This window comes from Salvelinus sp. IW2-2015, unplaced genomic scaffold (genome assembly GCF_002910315.2).
Source record: "Salvelinus sp. IW2-2015 unplaced genomic scaffold, ASM291031v2 Un_scaffold16459, whole genome shotgun sequence".
Classification (NCBI taxonomy): domain Eukaryota; kingdom Metazoa; phylum Chordata; class Actinopteri; order Salmoniformes; family Salmonidae; genus Salvelinus; species Salvelinus sp. IW2-2015.
In genome coordinates this window covers 116,509-134,225 of record NW_019957596.1, presented here as the reverse complement: position 1 = coordinate 134,225, position 17,717 = coordinate 116,509, and the positions used below count along the sequence as shown (strand labels likewise).

General features: G+C 43.6%; 1 protein-coding gene across 1 annotated transcript; it reads right to left on the bottom strand.

Annotated features, from left to right (window-relative positions):
* Nucleotides 1-2,853: 2,853 nt before the first annotated feature.
* On the bottom strand, nt 2,854-17,424 carry gmnc (geminin coiled-coil domain containing). Its single transcript, XM_070442673.1, has 6 exons — nt 17,410-17,424; nt 11,834-11,893; nt 10,937-11,111; nt 10,546-10,634; nt 5,704-5,820; nt 2,854-5,519 (listed from the first exon to the last, which is right to left on the bottom strand). The coding sequence occupies exons 1-6, from the start codon at nt 17,422-17,424 to the stop codon at nt 4,617-4,619; spliced, it is 1,359 nt and encodes a 452-aa protein (XP_070298774.1). The 3' UTR covers nt 2,854-4,616.
* Between the last annotated feature and the right edge of the window lie 293 nt (nt 17,425-17,717).

The following is a 17,717-nucleotide window of genomic DNA, read 5'->3' as shown; positions in this document are numbered from 1 at the left end:
GGACGTTCCATGCAATTAGGACTCTATATAATACTGTACGCTTTCTTGAAATTGTTCTGGATTTGGGGACTGTGAAAAGACCCCTGGTGGCATGTCTGGTGGAATAAGTGTGTGTGTCAGAGCTGTGTGTTGTTGACTATGCAAACAATTTGGGATTTTCAACACATTGATGTTTCTTATAAAAAGAAGAAGTGATGCAGTCGGTCTCTCCTCAACTCTTAGCCAAGAGAGACTGGCATGCATAGTATTTATATCAGCGCTCTGATTACAATTAGGAGCAAAACGTGCCACTCTGTTCTGGGCCAGCTGCAGCTTAACTAGGTCTTTTCTTGCAGCACTGGACCACACGACTGGACAATAATCAGGATTAGACAAAACTAATGATCTGTTGGTGGTGATGGTGGTGTGAGTGTGTATGGTATCTAGGGGGGCGACGGATCCACTTTGACAGCTCATTAAAGGTTAATGAGTAGTGGACCAGTATGTTTGTGGTTTGAGCCACTGGGGTCCCATTGTTAATGTTACACTCACCTTGTTCTACTGAGTAAACCACACAGATAGTAAGGATCACTCATGTATGCAGTATGCAGCAGTGGTCACAACAGTAATACTAAACGACTGCATTCCAATCATAGAAAGATACAACCTCAGTAGTCTTCCCCTGCCCACATACCATGGGGCTTCCACTGAGAAGGAGCATGATCAAGTGCAGATCCAGTTTTTGCTGGAGTGAGTGGATTGGGTTTGGTAGCAGGCTCAACTCATTGCTGCCCCCTGTGGATATGATAGAGGATTGTGTAGAGGAGTGTGCGATAATATCATAAAGCCTTAACCTATTGTGACCAATAGGGTTTGAACCTGGGTCTCCTGCACACCAGAAGAGCATATCAGCCCCCTTAGCCAAAGTTTAGCGAATTGCCTCGGGGAGCTAGTACAACTTTTCATCAGGTCTCAGGCGAACCTGATCACCAAACCACCTGTGTTACAGTATGTAGGTTACATTAGTCCTACCATAAACCAAACTTATTCATCCCTCTCCACTTCATTATATCAGCCACCTGCACCTGCTATCTGGACCCCTATTTCCAGTTTACCACCATTCCTAATTCCCTGCACTGCCCCTTTTATTCACCAGTACTCTACCCTACCCTGCTAGTAATGGTTGTTGCACTGTGAAACCTGGGGTGTATTCATGAGTGCATATTGTAGGAAAAATAATTCCAACAAAAACAGAGTTTCTTATTGGACAAATTTAGGCAGGTCCATCCCCTCTCTGGGCTTTGCCTGAGGGTGGAGACTTTGCAAACTAGAACTAAATAGACCCAGCATTTAATCACACAGCTGACCAAATTATGCACGATTTTAGTTTTGGGTTAGCTAAGATTACCACTGAAGTAACGTTTCAGTCAAGGACAAGGCTTAATCTGTATCCGGGAAACCGTCCGTCAGTGTCTGACTAAACTTTCTTGTCGAAGGATTGTTAGGTAATAGAGGGCCGAACTCTTCAATTAATTCTCTCAATATAAGAACACCTGCCATAGGTACATTCGTATACGTGACTCTCACTAACGTCAGTCTTTCCATTCCCCCTAGACGTGTAATATATGCCAGCGATGATGATAGTTTGAGCAGCTAGCAAGGCTGTCAGCTGGGTGAGCATAAACAATACGATCCCCCTCCTCAGAAACACTCGGGCCATATTGAGTTTCAGCAGGGTAGGCCCACTTAATGACCCCTTTGCCTCCCCGACACTTAGCCCGGAAAAAGAGGACCGACCGTGGGTTCACCAGCCAAGCCTCCTGTCTCAGGGTCTGTCTACCTTTATTACATCTTACCAACCCAATCTGGTGGACATCTGTAGGGGCTTTACCTTGTCATTAAGGATAGACCACTCGCTCATGCACCACCATGGCTAACTCTGAGACTGAACTTTCCCTCAGACTCCGTAAGCTCTCAAGGGAGCCCGAGAGGGGGGGTGTATCCCGTCTTTCCACCCCAGGGGATGCAACCCATCGTTACCTTGGTGGGCGGATCAGGGTGGGTATCTCTCCCGGGAGCTGCTGGTCGTCTTTTGTTTTTTAGTAAAGGGGAACAAAAAGCTCCTGGAAAGTGTGGAGAGACAGGTGCCGTAGTGAGCTTAGTTAATGTAGCATAGCAGGTCATCCCTGTAACAAGGTTGGCTGGGTGTGGCCTAGGGTGGTCTAGCTGTCTATGCAGACTCGTTCTGATCAGATATACCGCTGCAGCATGGGTTCGAATCCAGCCCACTGCTATTTCAGCACACTCTGCTCTATTGTTTCTCTATATGTCTGTTCTATCCAATAAACAAAAAATATGTGAGTGAGACTGCACCATTCCTTCACAAAAAAATGGTTGGCTTGGTGCGACGATATCTCAATCTGAAGTCCAAGGACTTTGTTCCATCCTTATGCCATTACGTTTCAGATGACTTGTCTTGGGGCAATCTATTGGTTCTCAAACTAGTCTTATGACAACATTTTGACTCAGTTTGTTCAGCATTGATGCAGTTCAAACACACCTACTGCCTACAAGACATGATAATTAGCCAATGAGCTATATGAAAAAAGGTTCAAGAGAGAAAAGGAATCATATCCACAAAAAAAGTGTAAAGGGGTTGAGCAATGAAAAGATGCGGATTCCACTGGTCCTGTGAACACCACTCTGGTACAGCGACTACATCTAATACCATCACCATCATGGCATAAAGGGTTGCAAAAAAACACGTGAAATGTGATCAAACTGGCTTTCAAATGGATTATGTCAAAGTATGTGGAACAAAATTCACAGAGAAAATTGCTAATCAGTATTTCTTTTTTTGATCACAAACTCAGGTCAACTTACAAAATTATAAAATCACATTGTGTACATATAAAATCAAGAGACAGTGTATTACAGTGGTTTGTAGGGACTGGAAGGGCACATTTTACTCTAGTTTTTGTCGGCAGTGTGTAAAACGCTTTCAGTAGGACCAGTTTTTTTTTCTCACACCAGGAAAAGCTCCCTAGATATGCACCATAGATACACTATATATACAAAAGTATGTGGACACCCCTTCAAATTACTGGATTCAGCTATTTCAGCTACACCTGTTGCTGACAGGTGTATAAAATCGAGCACACCGCCATGCAATCTCCATAGACAAACATTGGTAGTAGAATGGCCTTACTGAAGAGCTCAGTGACTTTCAACGTGGCACCGTCATAGGATGGTACCTTTCCAACAAGTCAGCTTGTCAAATTTCTGCCCTGCTAGAGCTGCTTCGTTCAACTGTAAGTGCTGTCATTGTGAAGTGGAAACGTCTAGGAGCAACAACGTCTGTCCTCGGTTGCAACACTCAGCACCGAGTTCCAAAATGCCTCTGGAAGCAACATCAGCACAATAACTGTTCGTCGGGAGCTTCATGAAATGGGTTTCCATGGCCGAGTAGCCGCACACAAGCCTAAGATCACCATGCGCAATGCCAAGTCACGGCGGTGTAAAGCTTGCTGGAGTGGTGCAAAGCCCTGACCTCAACCCCATCGAATACCTTTGGGATGAATTGGAACGCCGACTGAGAGCCAGGCCTAATCGTCCAACATCAGTGCCTGACCTCACTAATGCTCTTGTGGCTGAATGGAAGCGAGTCCCAGCAGCAATGTTCCAACATCTAGTGGAAAGCCTTCCCAGAAGAGTGGAGGGAGGCTGTTATAGCAGCAAAAGGGAGACCAACTCCATATTAATCCCCATTATTTTGGAATGAGATGCTTGACGATCAGGCGTCCATATACTTTTGGTCATGTAGTGTATCCATGGTGTATATCTAGGGAGCGTTTCCTTGGGTACTGGTCAGGTACTGTGCCATGTTTGATTGAGCCCTGATTGCTAGCATCACAAGTTTTTACTGACCGTTTGAACTGACTAAGAAAAACTCTGTTCCCTATAACATCATTGACACTCAAAGTAGGGTTAATATGTAGTAGGATTATTTACACATTAAAATTAAAATTGTAGACTTCTGTCTGGCACTTTTGTCAGGCAGCTGTCTCATTAATGTCTCATTAATAACATTGTTATAGCTTAGAGGTAAATTTGATCAACTTCTACAGGCTACATTTTACAACCTGTTTACTATCTGTAAACTTTGTGTTGTTCTTCTACAGTACAGGTGAAATATTCAATGTGCTCAAGGCTGTAAGCACTAGGCAGTTCGACTTTGCCAAACTGCACTGCTGCTTTAAGGCTGTTTTTTCCAGTTATGTGTATGCAGCTGAAGGGTACAGGGCAGTGTTTTACTTTTCTGTGGTTAACAGTGTTTTACCTCAACAAGGGCAATTGTCTCTGTGGCAGTCATTCTCTCTTTTAGAACAGCAAGTTATCCATCGTCCTTTGGATTAGCAGCTAGCAGCTACCTCCTATGCTTTTCATTCAGGCCTATGCACAAACACAGTTACCTACGCAAAATGGCGATCCTGCGTATTTGCGTCTAGTTATTTGCATCTTGTTACAAATCACGGGGCTGTACATGTCTGCTTATTCTTGCTACGCAACCACGCAGGGTCGCTATTTTGCATAGCTTATTGTAGTTCTTGCGTCTGTCCGTAGGATATAAATGAGGCTTACGGGCCTTGTTTGGGGACCCAGGTGAAGTTCCAGCCTCCCAGGGTGTCCTTGCGGACGAAGGCCTGTCCCTGAGGAAAGCTGTGTGTCTTGAGTCTGACGCTGCTGGAAGGGTTTAGGGACATGCTGAAAGCTAGCTCTGTCCGGCTACGTGGGGTAAACAGTTCAGGGTACTGAGTCGTCACATCACCCCCTACAGGACTGGAGGAGCTACGGCAGTGCGGGCTGGTAGTGTGGTGCAGCCCGGGACTACTGTCCTGAGACAGGTTGGGAGAGGAGGCTAAGATGGGCCTGAATGGCTGTATTGGGTCAATTGACGAGAGAGTGTTGACTAATTGGGGCAGTGGGGCGTCATAAGGGGTGGCCTGGAAATTGGGGGTGACTTCTATGCTAGGGCTGTATGGAGTAGAGGGCACAGTTCCAGTGAAGTTAGAGACGGAGTCTGTAGAGACACTGTAGTCACTGTTGGTGTTAAAGCAGTAATCAGTATATAGTCCTATACTGGCACCATGACCAGGGCCGTCAATAGGTGTGTCATAAGCGGTGGATTTATGATCGGTTGTTTGGCAGTAGTCACCAGAGGAGTCTGTGATGGAGCTGCATTTGGTGAGGGAGTCAATGGGGGAGTTAAAGCTGTATTCAGTGGATGTTGTATCGATGGTGTCCTCGTCTTTCAGGCCCAAGGTCTGCAGGATCCACAGGTCCACAGGTGGGGTGCTGGCTAGCTCCTCTTCGGAACAGAACTGCAGGGACAAGTTCCGGCAGGTCCGTTTTACCTGAGAACCAAGGAGAAGCTGACTGGCACTGAGGTTCCGGAATTCTCCAACACCATGCAGATTCTGGATTTCGGAATTCCGCTTCCGGTTCCTCCTCCTATCGCCACTCTGAGCAGAGAGAAGTCTCTATGGAAAAGGAGGAACACAAGTAAGGAGGCTGTTTGAGAGAAACTACACCTCTGTAAACTGGGAAATTAGGCTTTCCAAAGGGCACACTTATTAGGCTACATTTAGAGATAACTAGAGATAAACTCAGCTGAAATTAATCAATCAATCAGCCATGAATGATCTTTGATTATGAAGTAATTACCTTTGTTTTTTCCTCCAACGTTTTCACAAATGAGGAGTTTAAGAATTCTTTGAGATTGTTATTTTCCTCATGCAGTCTTGCCAGTTCCCCCTCTCTCTGTATCAACGTGTCTTGAAGCTTAGGAAAATAAAAGACAAATCTGTAAGTATCTACAGTACAAATTATATATTCATAATTTTATTTACTAATTTGAAGAAGAAGACATTTTAGTGGCCCCACTCTTGAAGGCAAAATGAAAACATTTGGTTTTAAAGTGAATTTCCTGCAATTCGACACATTTTGTAATAACACATTTCCTGCAATTCTACCCATTTTGCCATGGGGTGGAGAATTTTTTTGTGGTTTTGTCACGACTTCCGCCGAGGTCGGCTCCTCTCCTTGTTCGGGCGGCGTTTGGCGGTCGACGTCACCGGCTTTCTAGCCATCGCCACTCCATTTTTCATGTATCCATTTGTTTTGTCTTGTTCCCTGCACACCTGGTTTTCATTCCCCAATCAATCTACATGTATCTATTCCTCTGTTCCCCATCATGTCTTTGTGAAAGATTGTTTGTGTTACGTGTCTATTGTTGACGCGCTAGACTGGTTTGTGTTTTCCGTGGTATTTTCACGAAGATGTTTATTGTTAAACATAATTCTTGTGACTGTTTTGCGCATTTTGCACTTTTGCCTAAATAAAGTGTGCGCCTGTTCACAAATCTCTGCTCTCCTGCACCTGACTTCGCTACCAGTACGCACACACCTGAGCTAATTTCCTGCAATTCTACACATTTTGCCATGACTTATGCCATTTTAATGATATCTGAGTGAGAGTGACTAGCAAATTCAATGGGGGCCCCCTGGAGGTCGTTATTTGGCCATGATTACTACACGTTTAGACAGCTGCCTAGACTAACTATCAGTTTTTCACAAAACCAGAAGTTAGCTAGTTAGATAAAACCTAGCGTAAGCTAGTTAGATAAACCCTGACACAACTAAAAATGACTAAAACCTTAAATGTAAAGCAAACTAGCTACTACCCAGGAGAAGGCTTATGTTCGTTCCAACATATCAAAGTTTATTCACATTCATGCTAATCAAATCAAACTTTGTCACATACTCCGAATACAACAAGTGTAGACCTTTTTTTATTTTTTATTGAACCTTTATTTAACCAGGTAGGCTAGTTGAGAACAAGTTCTAATTTACAACTGCGACCTGGCCAAGATAAAGCAAAGCAGTTCGACACATACAACAACACAGAGTTACACATGGAATAAACAAACATACAGTCAATAATAGAGTAGAAAAAGTCTACATACAGTGTGTGCAAATGAGGTAAGGTAAGTGTGCAAGTAGAGATACTGGGGTGCAAAGGAGCAAAACTAAATAAATGAATACAGTATTGGGATGAGGTAGCTGGATGGGCTAATTACAGATGGGCTAGTTACAGATGGGCTAATTACAGATGCAATGATCTGTGAGCTGCTCTGACAGATGGTGCTTAAAGTTAGTGAGGGAGATATGAGTCTCCAGCTTCAGTGATTTTTGCAGTTCGTTCCAGTCATTGTCAGCAGAGAACTGGAAGGAGAGGTGGCCAAAGGAGGAATTTGCTTTGGGGGTGACCAGTGAAATATACCTGTTGGAGCGCGTGCTACGGGTGGGTGCTGCTATGGTGACCAGTGAGCTGTGATAAGGCGGAGCTTTACCTAGCAAAGACTTGTAGATGACCTGGAGCCAGTAGGTTTGGCGACGAGTATGAAGCGAGGGCCAGAGAGCATACAGGTCGCAGTGGTGGTTAGAATATGGGGCTTTGGTGACAAAACGGATGACACTGTGATAGACTGCATCCAATTTGTTGAGTAGAGTGTTGGAGGATATTTTGTAAATAACATCGCCGAAGTCGAGGATCGGTAGGATAGTCAGTTTTACGAGGGTATGTTTGGAAGCATGAGTGAAGGATGCTTTGTTGCGAAATAGGAAGCCAATTCAAGATTTAATTTTGGATTGGAGATGCTTAATGTGAGTCTGGAAGGAGAGTTTACAGTCTAACCAGACACCTAGGTAGAGTTGTATGGCATTGAAGCTCGTCTGGAGGTTAGTTAACACAGTGCCCAAAGAAGGGCCAGAATTATACAGAATGGTTTCGTCTGCGTAGAGGTGGATCAGTGAATCACCAGCAGCAAGAGCAACATCATTGATGTATACAGAGAAGAGAGTCTGCCCGAGAATTGAACCCTGTGGCACCCCATAGAGACTGCCAGAGGTCCGGACAACAGGCCCTCCAATTTGACACACTGAACTCTATCAGAGAAGTAGTTGGTGAACCAGGCGAGGCAGTCATTTGAGAAACCAAGGCTGTTGAGTCTGCCGATAAGAACGTGGTGATTGACAGAGTTGAAAGCCTTGGCTAGGTTGATGAATACGGCTGCACAGTATTATCGATGGTGGTTATGATATCGTTTAGGACCTTGAGCGTGGCTGAGGTCCATAGCGGAGAAGGTACGGTGGGATTCGAAATGGTCGGTAATCTGTTTGTTGACTTGGCTTTCGAAGACCTTAGAAAGGCAGGATAGGATAGATATAGGTCTGTAGCAGTTTGGGTCTAGAGTATCTCCCCCTTTGAGGAGGGGGATGACCGCGGCAGCTTTTCAATCTTTGAAGATCTCAGACAATACGAAAGAGAGGTTAAACAGGCTAGTAATAGGGGTTGCAACAATTTCGGCGGATAATTTTAGAAAGATAGGGTCCAGATTGTCTAGCACGGCTGATTTGTAGGGGTCCAGATTTTGCTAGAAACATGTAGGTATTACAGACTCTGTCAGGGAGAGGTTGAATATGTCAGTGAAGACACTTGCTAGTTGGTCTGCGCATGCTTTGAGTGCAAGTCCTGGTAATCTGTCTGGCCCCGCAGCTTTGTGAATGTTGACCTGTTTAATGGTCTTACTCACATCGGCTATCGAGAGCGTTATCACACAGTCGTCCAGAACAGATCTCATGCATACTTCAGTGATGCTTGCCTCGAAGCGAGCATAAAACTGAGTGTTACTGTGTAACTTTTTATTATTTTTTATTGTTTACTTTAGTTAATTTGGTAAATATTTTCTTAACTCTTCTTGAACTGCATTGTTGGTTAAGGGCTTCTAAGTAGGCATTTCACGGTAAGGTCTACACTTGTTGTATTCAGCGCATGTGACAAATAAAGTTTGATTTGATTTGAGGTGGTATACACCTCAATGCCATTGGATGAATCCCGGAACGTATTCCAGTCTGTGTTGGCAAAACAGTCCTGTAGCGTAACATCCGCGTCATCTGACCAATTCCGTATTGAGTGAGTCACTGGTACTTCCTACTTTAGATTTTGCTTGAAAACAGGAATCAGGAGGATAGAATTATGGTTATATTTGCCAAATGGAGGGCGGGGGAGAGCTTTGTATGCATCTCTGTGTGTGGAGTAAAGGTGGTCTAGAGTTTTTTTCCCTCTGGTTGCACAAGTGACATGCTGGTAGAAATTAGGTAAAACGTTCGCCTGCATTTTAATGCATTTTAATTTCGCCTGCACTTTAATTTAGGCGAAAAAGTTTGCCTGCATTAAAGTCCCCGGCCACTAGGATCGCCACCTCTGGATGAGCATTTTCTTGTTTGCTTATGGCCTTTATATAGTTGGTTGAGTGCAGTCTTAGTGTCAGCATCGGTTTGTGGTGGTAAATAGACGTCTATGAATAATATAGATGAGAACTCTCTTGGTAGATAGTGTGGTCTACAGCTTATTATAAGGTACTCTACCTCAGGCGAGCAATACCTTGAGACTTCTTTAATATTAGACATCGTGCACCAGCTGTTATTGACAAATAGACACACAACCCCACTCCTCATCTTACCAGGCGTAGCTTCTCTGTTTTGCCAGTTCGTGGAAAATCCCCCCAGCTCCATATTATCTGTGTCGTTGTTCAGCCAAGACTCGGTGAAACATAAGATATTACAGTTTTTAATGTCCCGTTGGTAGGCTAATCTTGATCGTAGGTCATCGATTTTATTTTCCAATGATTGCACGTTGGCCAATAGAACGGATGGAAGTGGGGGTTTACTTGCTCACCTATGAATTCTCAGAGCCCGACCTCCGCCCCCTTTTTCGCCGTCTTTTTTCACGCAAATGATTGGGATTTGGGCCTGTTCCCGAGAAAGTTGTATATAATTCTCATCGGACTCATTAAAGGAAAAAGCTTCTTCCAGTTCGAGGTGAGTAATCGCTGTTCTGAAGCCCAGAAGTTATTTTTGGTCATAAAAGACGGCAGCAGCAGCAACATTATGTACAAAATAAGTAAAAAAACAAGTTACAAACAATGCAAAAAAAATAACTAAATAGCACAGTTGGTTACGAGCAGGTAAAACGTCAGCCATCGTCTCCAGCGCCATTATTCGGCCCTTTTGTACACGTTTTACTTAAACGTACTTTGTTGATGCCAACAACAATTACTTTTCCATGTGCGGTGAGTAATGATGGTGGTGCTGCACAGTGGTTCTTCTCTCACACACACACTGCCACAATACTAGTAACAACCGAGAGTGAGAATGAAGCAGCCAGTGGAGGTGGGGGAAGTGACTCACATTCCAGCAGCAGAGGCCTTTTCAAAATAAAAGTTCCTCAATGAATCTGGTGAGAAAAAAAATCAAAATAAAAGTCTCGCGAATTGCTGTATTTATTTGAGATGGGGGGCATTTGACCTGCTTCTAACATTGGGGGGAGATGTCCCCCCTGTCCCTCTGGCTCCTATGCCCCTGTACACAGGTAGCACCTGAAATTGCCCCTGCACACAGGTAGAACCTGAATAAACCCTCCAGTTTTGTTAGTGTAAATAGCTACCTGCTTGTTTCTCTGCAAATGTGGTGACAGGTGGTCAGTCCAGATTGGTTCAGGTCGAGAGGCCCCAAAGTCCAAGCAGGAGTAGAGTTCTAGATGGGAGAGAAGACAGAGACATGGACCTAAATATCAGAAATACAACAATAATAGCTGCAAATAGCAGTAAAGGCCTGTGATAGATAGGCCTACATGAGTAAGTAATGTGTACAGTAGAGAAAATAAAAACATTATTTGAAGAAAAAAAAACAGAAGCCTTAGGATGTGATTTTAAATCAATCCTACTATGTGATATCCAAATTAGGAAAATTCCAGTGATAAACGAGCCAGCCACATGGAGTCTCGCGCTGAACCTGGCATATCACTGCGAAGTAAATTTTAATTTCAACAGACTTACCCCGCTGTGTTGGCTCGTGCTGGCAGGCTGTGTCGTCCGGGGGACCAGCGGCCCAAAAGGAGGCCACAGTCACCGTGGAAACGTCAACACTGTCTGCCGACGTTGGGGCTGGGTAAGGGCAGTTGTAGAGTTGGCCCCCTACAAAGCTCAGATCTTGACAAGTCAGGGCAGTGCTCTGTAAAACAAATAGGCACGAGGGATATCTCATCAATAAAGTGAAAGTTTATCAATAAAAGGCCTAATTGTAAATGATAACATATTCATAATTATCAATTGTGACAATAATCCATCACCTAATGCAGACAGATGTGATTAATTGGGATAAATGGTGATAAATTGTGAACTCTCTCTCTGTCTCTCTTACTTTCTAGCATGGAACTATTAAAAAAATTGGCTTCAATGAAGCTTAGATGCACCATCCTTATTTGATGTGAATTCCAGTCAGATCGAATAAACACACTATCAGATGTAAATATAACTGAATAATTAAATCAACACCACAAGCAATCCACAATTTCCCATGCCGTAATGTGATATACGGAAAAATTTCCTCGAGAGTTATAGCGATCAACATGATCTATCTACCTGTTGCGTCTGCCTTATCCAGACTGTGCAAATTCTCGATCATGACTCCCGCTCACAAAATCTCAGCACTTCAGTCAACATTGTAGGTAGGCTACGCTGTTTTACAAAACTTGAATTAAATGTATTTACAAAACTAGTCACATGGAAATCTGCAAATGCATCAAATTGCCGGTGAAGACTGTGCGTAAAAATGCGCATTATGGTCACCATGCGCTGATGAACACTAACACAACAATAAAGTACATATTATTAGGAAAATGGACAACAAGACATATATGTTTAACTGTCAAATTTTGTGACCAAGACACTCACCATGGTGAAGGTAGGGTCACACGGAGTAGGGTGCGTGTGGGGCTCGGGAACGCTCCGAACCTGCAAGGAAAACTGCTGCGTGGGTTGGGGGAGGTGAGAAAGTAGACTACAACTAATCTTAATTTTGCAGTAGCAGTAAAGGCTGAGCTCTATCCCCTCTCTCCAAGCAATCTGATTTGACGATCTAAAGCTGTCAAACTTGTGACGTGTGATATTGGACAGTTGGAGTCTTGGTGATCCACATCTACGCCGCTTGTTTCATTTAATAAGAACGAATTAAGATGCGCTGTTATGCACGTCTCTTAATGTAATGGCCTACACTGATACTTATTGTATTTTGCAAGGTGCATGAGTATGTAGCCGCATCATCAAGACATTCTGCTCAGATGGAGATATGATGGAGAGTTAAAAAAAATAATATCTTAGGGCATCTGTGCGCGGGACTCCGTCCATTGGATGGCGCAGAGTTAATATTTAAACCAAGAACAGATAGACATGGGGAATGAATCGTCTGTCATGGGTAGACATGCATATACCCCCACCTCAACTCAACTGGCAGTTAAAAGAAAGGAACATACCTTTGAGTGACACATTAACATGGCATTGTATGAGACATGAGGTAAGAGAGAGAGAGAGAAGGGAGGGGCAGATTTGAGGAAGGAGGAGGAAGAGGGTAGGGGTGTACTGTATTTACTGTAATGATGCTGGTGGTATATTTTCTGAATGATTTCTAGCTTCAACTGTGCATTGGATCAATTGAGCAATAGACGGTTGGCTGCGTACATGTTCCAGAGAATGAGGATTGAGTTAGTGAGACATTCCATCCCCAGTGTCATATTGCATGATAGCTTAAAGGTCCTGAACAGTCATTCTGAAAATAAATGTTTCTCTCATGGCTAACTACCAACAGGATGCTTGAAAATAGGCTATGTCAAGTAAAAGAAACATGATTTTGACTGATCTAGTTTCTGTAATGTTTATTATCATTACCCTCACACCTCATGATTATATTTGCACATACAGAGCATTCAGAAAGTATTCAGACCACTTTACTTTTTTCACATTTTTGTTATGTTACAGTCTATAATTGATACAATTGCATTTTCCCAAAGGGTTGAATGTAACTTATGTAAATAAGGTATTTATGTTTATTTTTTATTTTTTAGACAGACAGACACACRCACACATCCCTTTGGTGGTTCAGCTCTGGTCATACCCTTGTTTCAGACCAGGTCCTTAAAGACCAGGTATCATATAATGGATCCTACTGTATCAGATATTTATGTAGTTGCTGCTGTATATTAACTAATATACATGGAAAAATGTGTTGTTAGTTTACAAATGTTTGCTCCCCACACATAAAAACCCACGAAGACTACTGGAAAGGCTCGAACGCAAGATGGTAATTTTGATGACTCACACGGTGAGCCTACTGTACATGATAAGCTGATGTGCAACAAGTTCAAGTATGGAACACGTCTCTGAGGATTTTTGTACACTATTCACAACATATTTACACAATTGCAATCTTTATAGAATAAAAATCTAATTGAATCAATTACATGTGGAAAAACCTATTTGAGTGAACATTATCAAGCCAGCAGCAGATGAAACAGAAAGTGTATTCTCTCCTCCCTCTCTCCCTGGTTTTAGCTTGCAGCTATCACTGTCTAGCTGGCTAGCTTTAGGATATTTACTAGCCCATACCAGTAACAAACTTAGCTGTTATCAACATATGGCAGTACACAAACAAACTCTAGCTCACTTATTTTGAAAGGTATAAAGAAACAGAAACAGAAACAGAGATAGAGGATAGCTAGCTATAGCAAGCTAATGTTAGCTGATGCCTCTTCAGCAAAAAGCAACTGTGACAACATCGATCCTTAGATTTAAAATAAAACAAACCCTCCCATTGAACAAAATCCCCAATCCACTCCTCTAAAGAAAGCCTGTCTCTGGGACATCTCCTGAATTACCCCAGATCCGCGATCAGATCCATGACCAAGAAGGCTCTATAGAAAACTCCCCCAGCAGCACAGACACCATCCAATGAGCCATCCACACCCACAGAGAGCCCAAGTGCAGACAGCCAGCAGCTCCCAAAACACAACTTATGCGTCAAGCTCCAGAAATAAACTTTCTATATATATATTTTTTTTTTTTATCCCCTTTTCTCCCCAATTTTCGTGGTATCCAATCGCTAGTAATTACTATCTTGTCTCATCGCTACAACTCCCGTACGGGCTCGGGAGAGACGAGGGTCAAAAGCCACGCGTCCTCCGAAGCACAACCCAACCAAGCCGCACTGCTTCTTAACACAGCGCGCCTCCAACCCGGAAGCCAGCCGCACCAATGTGTCGAAGGAAACACCGTGCACCTGGCCCCCTTGGTTAGCGCGCACTGCGCCCGGCCCGCCACAGTAGTCGCTGGAGCTCGATGAGACAAGGATATCCCTACCGGCCAAACCCTCCCTAACCCGGACGACGCTAGCCCAATTGTGCAGACCTCCCGGTCGTGGCCGGCTGCGACAGAGCCTGGGCACGAACCCAGAGACTCTGGTGGCGCAGCTAGCACTGCGATGCAGTGCCCTAGACCACTGCGCCACCCGGGAGGCCCCAGAAATAAACTTTCTATTGAGCAAAATCCACAATCCATCACTGTGTCCTTTGTCCGAAATGCCACCAGATCCACGATTGAATACATGGCCATTTCGGTTTAGCTCGCCATCCACACATATAGACACGCACACAGTTTCAGCCCCAGCCACAGGGTTCTATACAGAAACATTGACCTCCATCGCGACCAAAACTGCTCTTTTCCCATAGGCTTGTACTATCTGTAGAATGACAGCACCTGTTAGTTACCAACGGCTGGCAGACACGTTCATTTGGTTACTTTAGCATTAATCAGAGTTATTTAGATGGATGAAGTGAGCTAAATGTAGCAGCTCTATAGCTATCTAACTTTAGCATAGAGGTAGTAAGCTAGCTCTTTCACTTACCAGGTGAAGCCCTGATAGTGCTCTGTCTCTGCTGGTGCTGCAGCCACGTTGTTGATATGGACAGCATCTATTTTGAAAAAAACAACGTTTTGCTGAAGCCCTCCTTCCATTGTTGATAGCCATGGAAGTTCTCAAGGATGAAATGTGCCCCGCAGATTGACGAGTAGATGCCAAATTCGCCCACCTCCTTCTCACAAATGTATTCCACTTTTTACAAACTGTTTAATTTGCGTGGCCATAGAGACATACTGACATTTGTATAGCAAGTGTTGCTACACCCTGCTACCACACAAAGCTTGGCCATCTTGATTAATAAAAATGCAATTGCTAGCTAGCTCCATATCACTAACCTACAAGTGTTTTTTGCTTTTTTTTCACAAGTATATAAAGGGTGAGCATGGATTTTTATTTCCTCACTGTGTGATGCTGACTGTCGCTGTGGGACTGTGTCCGAAGTTTGAGCTGATTTGTTAGAGCTGACTTTTCGAACAATATTACAGTATTATTAAAACGTTTTTAAGTTTTTAATTTGGGAATTTTTTCTTGGGGTGCCCTAAGTTACTATTACATACGTTTCTGGCCTTTAGAAATAGCTTCTACATGCCCTTTAAGTGTGGTCCTCTGTGTGGTTTTGTTTTGTTTTCAGTGTTGCAGAGAGGAGGAGGGGCTGTGCAGGCAGCGAAAACCTGTTTTTGTTTCGCCAAAGCTTTGCTTTGGCAGGAGAAGTGGGCACCGAGGGTTTTGCTGGTCCTTTCTGTCTTAATTGCAGGGTTTTAGAGTGACTTTGTGAAGTGTTCCAGGGGTGGCGAGGAGTAGGGGGGGAAAAGGAGGTGGGGGACGTGGGTGTTAGTGTTTACTCCTATCTTCTCTAACTGACAATTAAAGGGATAAGAACTTCTCTCCTTTCACTCGTCATGGCCTCTTTTCCCTCTCTCCGATTAAGATCCTCACCCCCTCCCATTAGCCATTGAAGTAAAACTATACATAGCCAAAGGATTTCTGTGCGTGCCAACGTACCTGTTTGGAAATCTGACTGAATCCCCATTGAAGCAACTGAGTTTAGAAACCTTTCATGTAAAGTCTTAGTACTACCATTGCAAATATGGTAATTTATGACGCCTTTATCCAACACAACAGACTGTCATCATACACAAATATTCTGAACATGTGACCCACGTTACAAACATGGTGGGAACACTAGTCCATGGCTCCACTAATCCAATGCTTTTAGGTTCGTGGGAAGTAGTGAATGAGTGCATACTTCAGATGAAAGTAGATATTATTGGTACACAGGCAGGAAAGTGGGAGAAGGAATGAAGCAATATACTGGGGATCAATAGTATGTCAGAAGCTGGGGACTATTACCGCAAGACCTCAGGCTCTGCACATCCCCTACATTTTTTGGGACACTTTGCGCTATACCAGTGCCAGATAAACCACTAGCAGTAAAAGGCCTAAGTGTTGTCATTACGCCTTTGTGTTAAATTAATGACTGTTTTCGTCCCTCTCCCCTCCACCACCGCCCTGTGCCCTCCTGCCGGCATCATTTTGGATCATTATTTTTTTACTTTTCCGACTCAAGATTGAGCTACATAAAGTAGCTTAACTGCTCTACCTGTAACTGATGTAGTTTCTTTAATAATTTTTTTTTATCAACATGGTCTGTTTCAACATATCTGTGGAAATAATGTACGTATGCAGAAAAATGTATCTTCTGTTTGGTCACTATATACAAGCAAAGGTGTGATATGAACACATGCAAAAAGTTGCTGCAGGTTTTCTTTACCTTTTTGGTATTTCATACCCGTATCCATCCCTTATCCCTGGTAAATTCTCCCTTCTCCTCATCCAAATCCTTACTTTGGCCTCAATGCATTTTCTGTCAGAATTGTTTAAAACGTAGAACACCGTTTCTAGCTAATCATTTCTTTGCACCCCACCACACCACTGATTCAGACAACCGTTTAATGCATTTTGGTTTGAAGGCACCCTTACCATATGTGTGAGTGAGTGAGTGAGTGAGCGTCTTTGTATATGTGTCGCTTTGTGTATGCAGTCATGCGTGCGTACGTACGTGCGTGTGTGCATGTGTGTGTATATGTGCGCGAGCAGGGAATCCTGAAAGTGTGTCCAGACAGTGGAAATGGAGGGCAGTGTCGAGGCCAGAGTCAGGACACTGCTTTAAGTCCATTGTTAGCAGGACAGAAACACTTTCGTAAGCAGTCAGATGCTCAGATTCAGTCACCCCTCCCCTGCCCCTCCACCTCCTTAAAGTTAATCCAAATTACAACATTTGCTGTACGCTGTAAGCAGTCTATGGACAAGATCTGACAGCAATCCATGCTTTGGTGTTGTTTACCTGACCACTAAAACTAAATGCTGCCTTTTTAGCATTTGTCAATGTTACCGATATTAGATATTTTTGCACTTTATGTACCTTCATTGTGCTATACAATTAATTTTAGATACTTTCGGATGATTTTGAAAAATGTCTAATATCGGTACCATTGACTTGCATTTAATTTGCAGTGCCCAGTTAAACAAAACCAAAGCATGGATTGCTGTCATACTGTACCTTGTCCATAGACATCTTTACAGGGTAAGGAAACCAATAAGTAATCGTGTAATTTGCGTGAACTGTCCTTTAACTCCCTCCATTACCCCCCTCACCACACTCTCCCTCTATCCATCCTTTCATCCTTTCACTCTTTTACCCCTTCACAGTTCTATCCCTACATCTGTCTATCCCTCCATACTCTCCACCCCTCCCTCCCTCCCTCCCTCCCTCCATCCATCCCTCCATCCATCCATCCACTCCTTTACCCCTTCACAGCTCCATCCCTACATACTCTCCACCTCTCCATCCCCTTAACTCCCTCCATA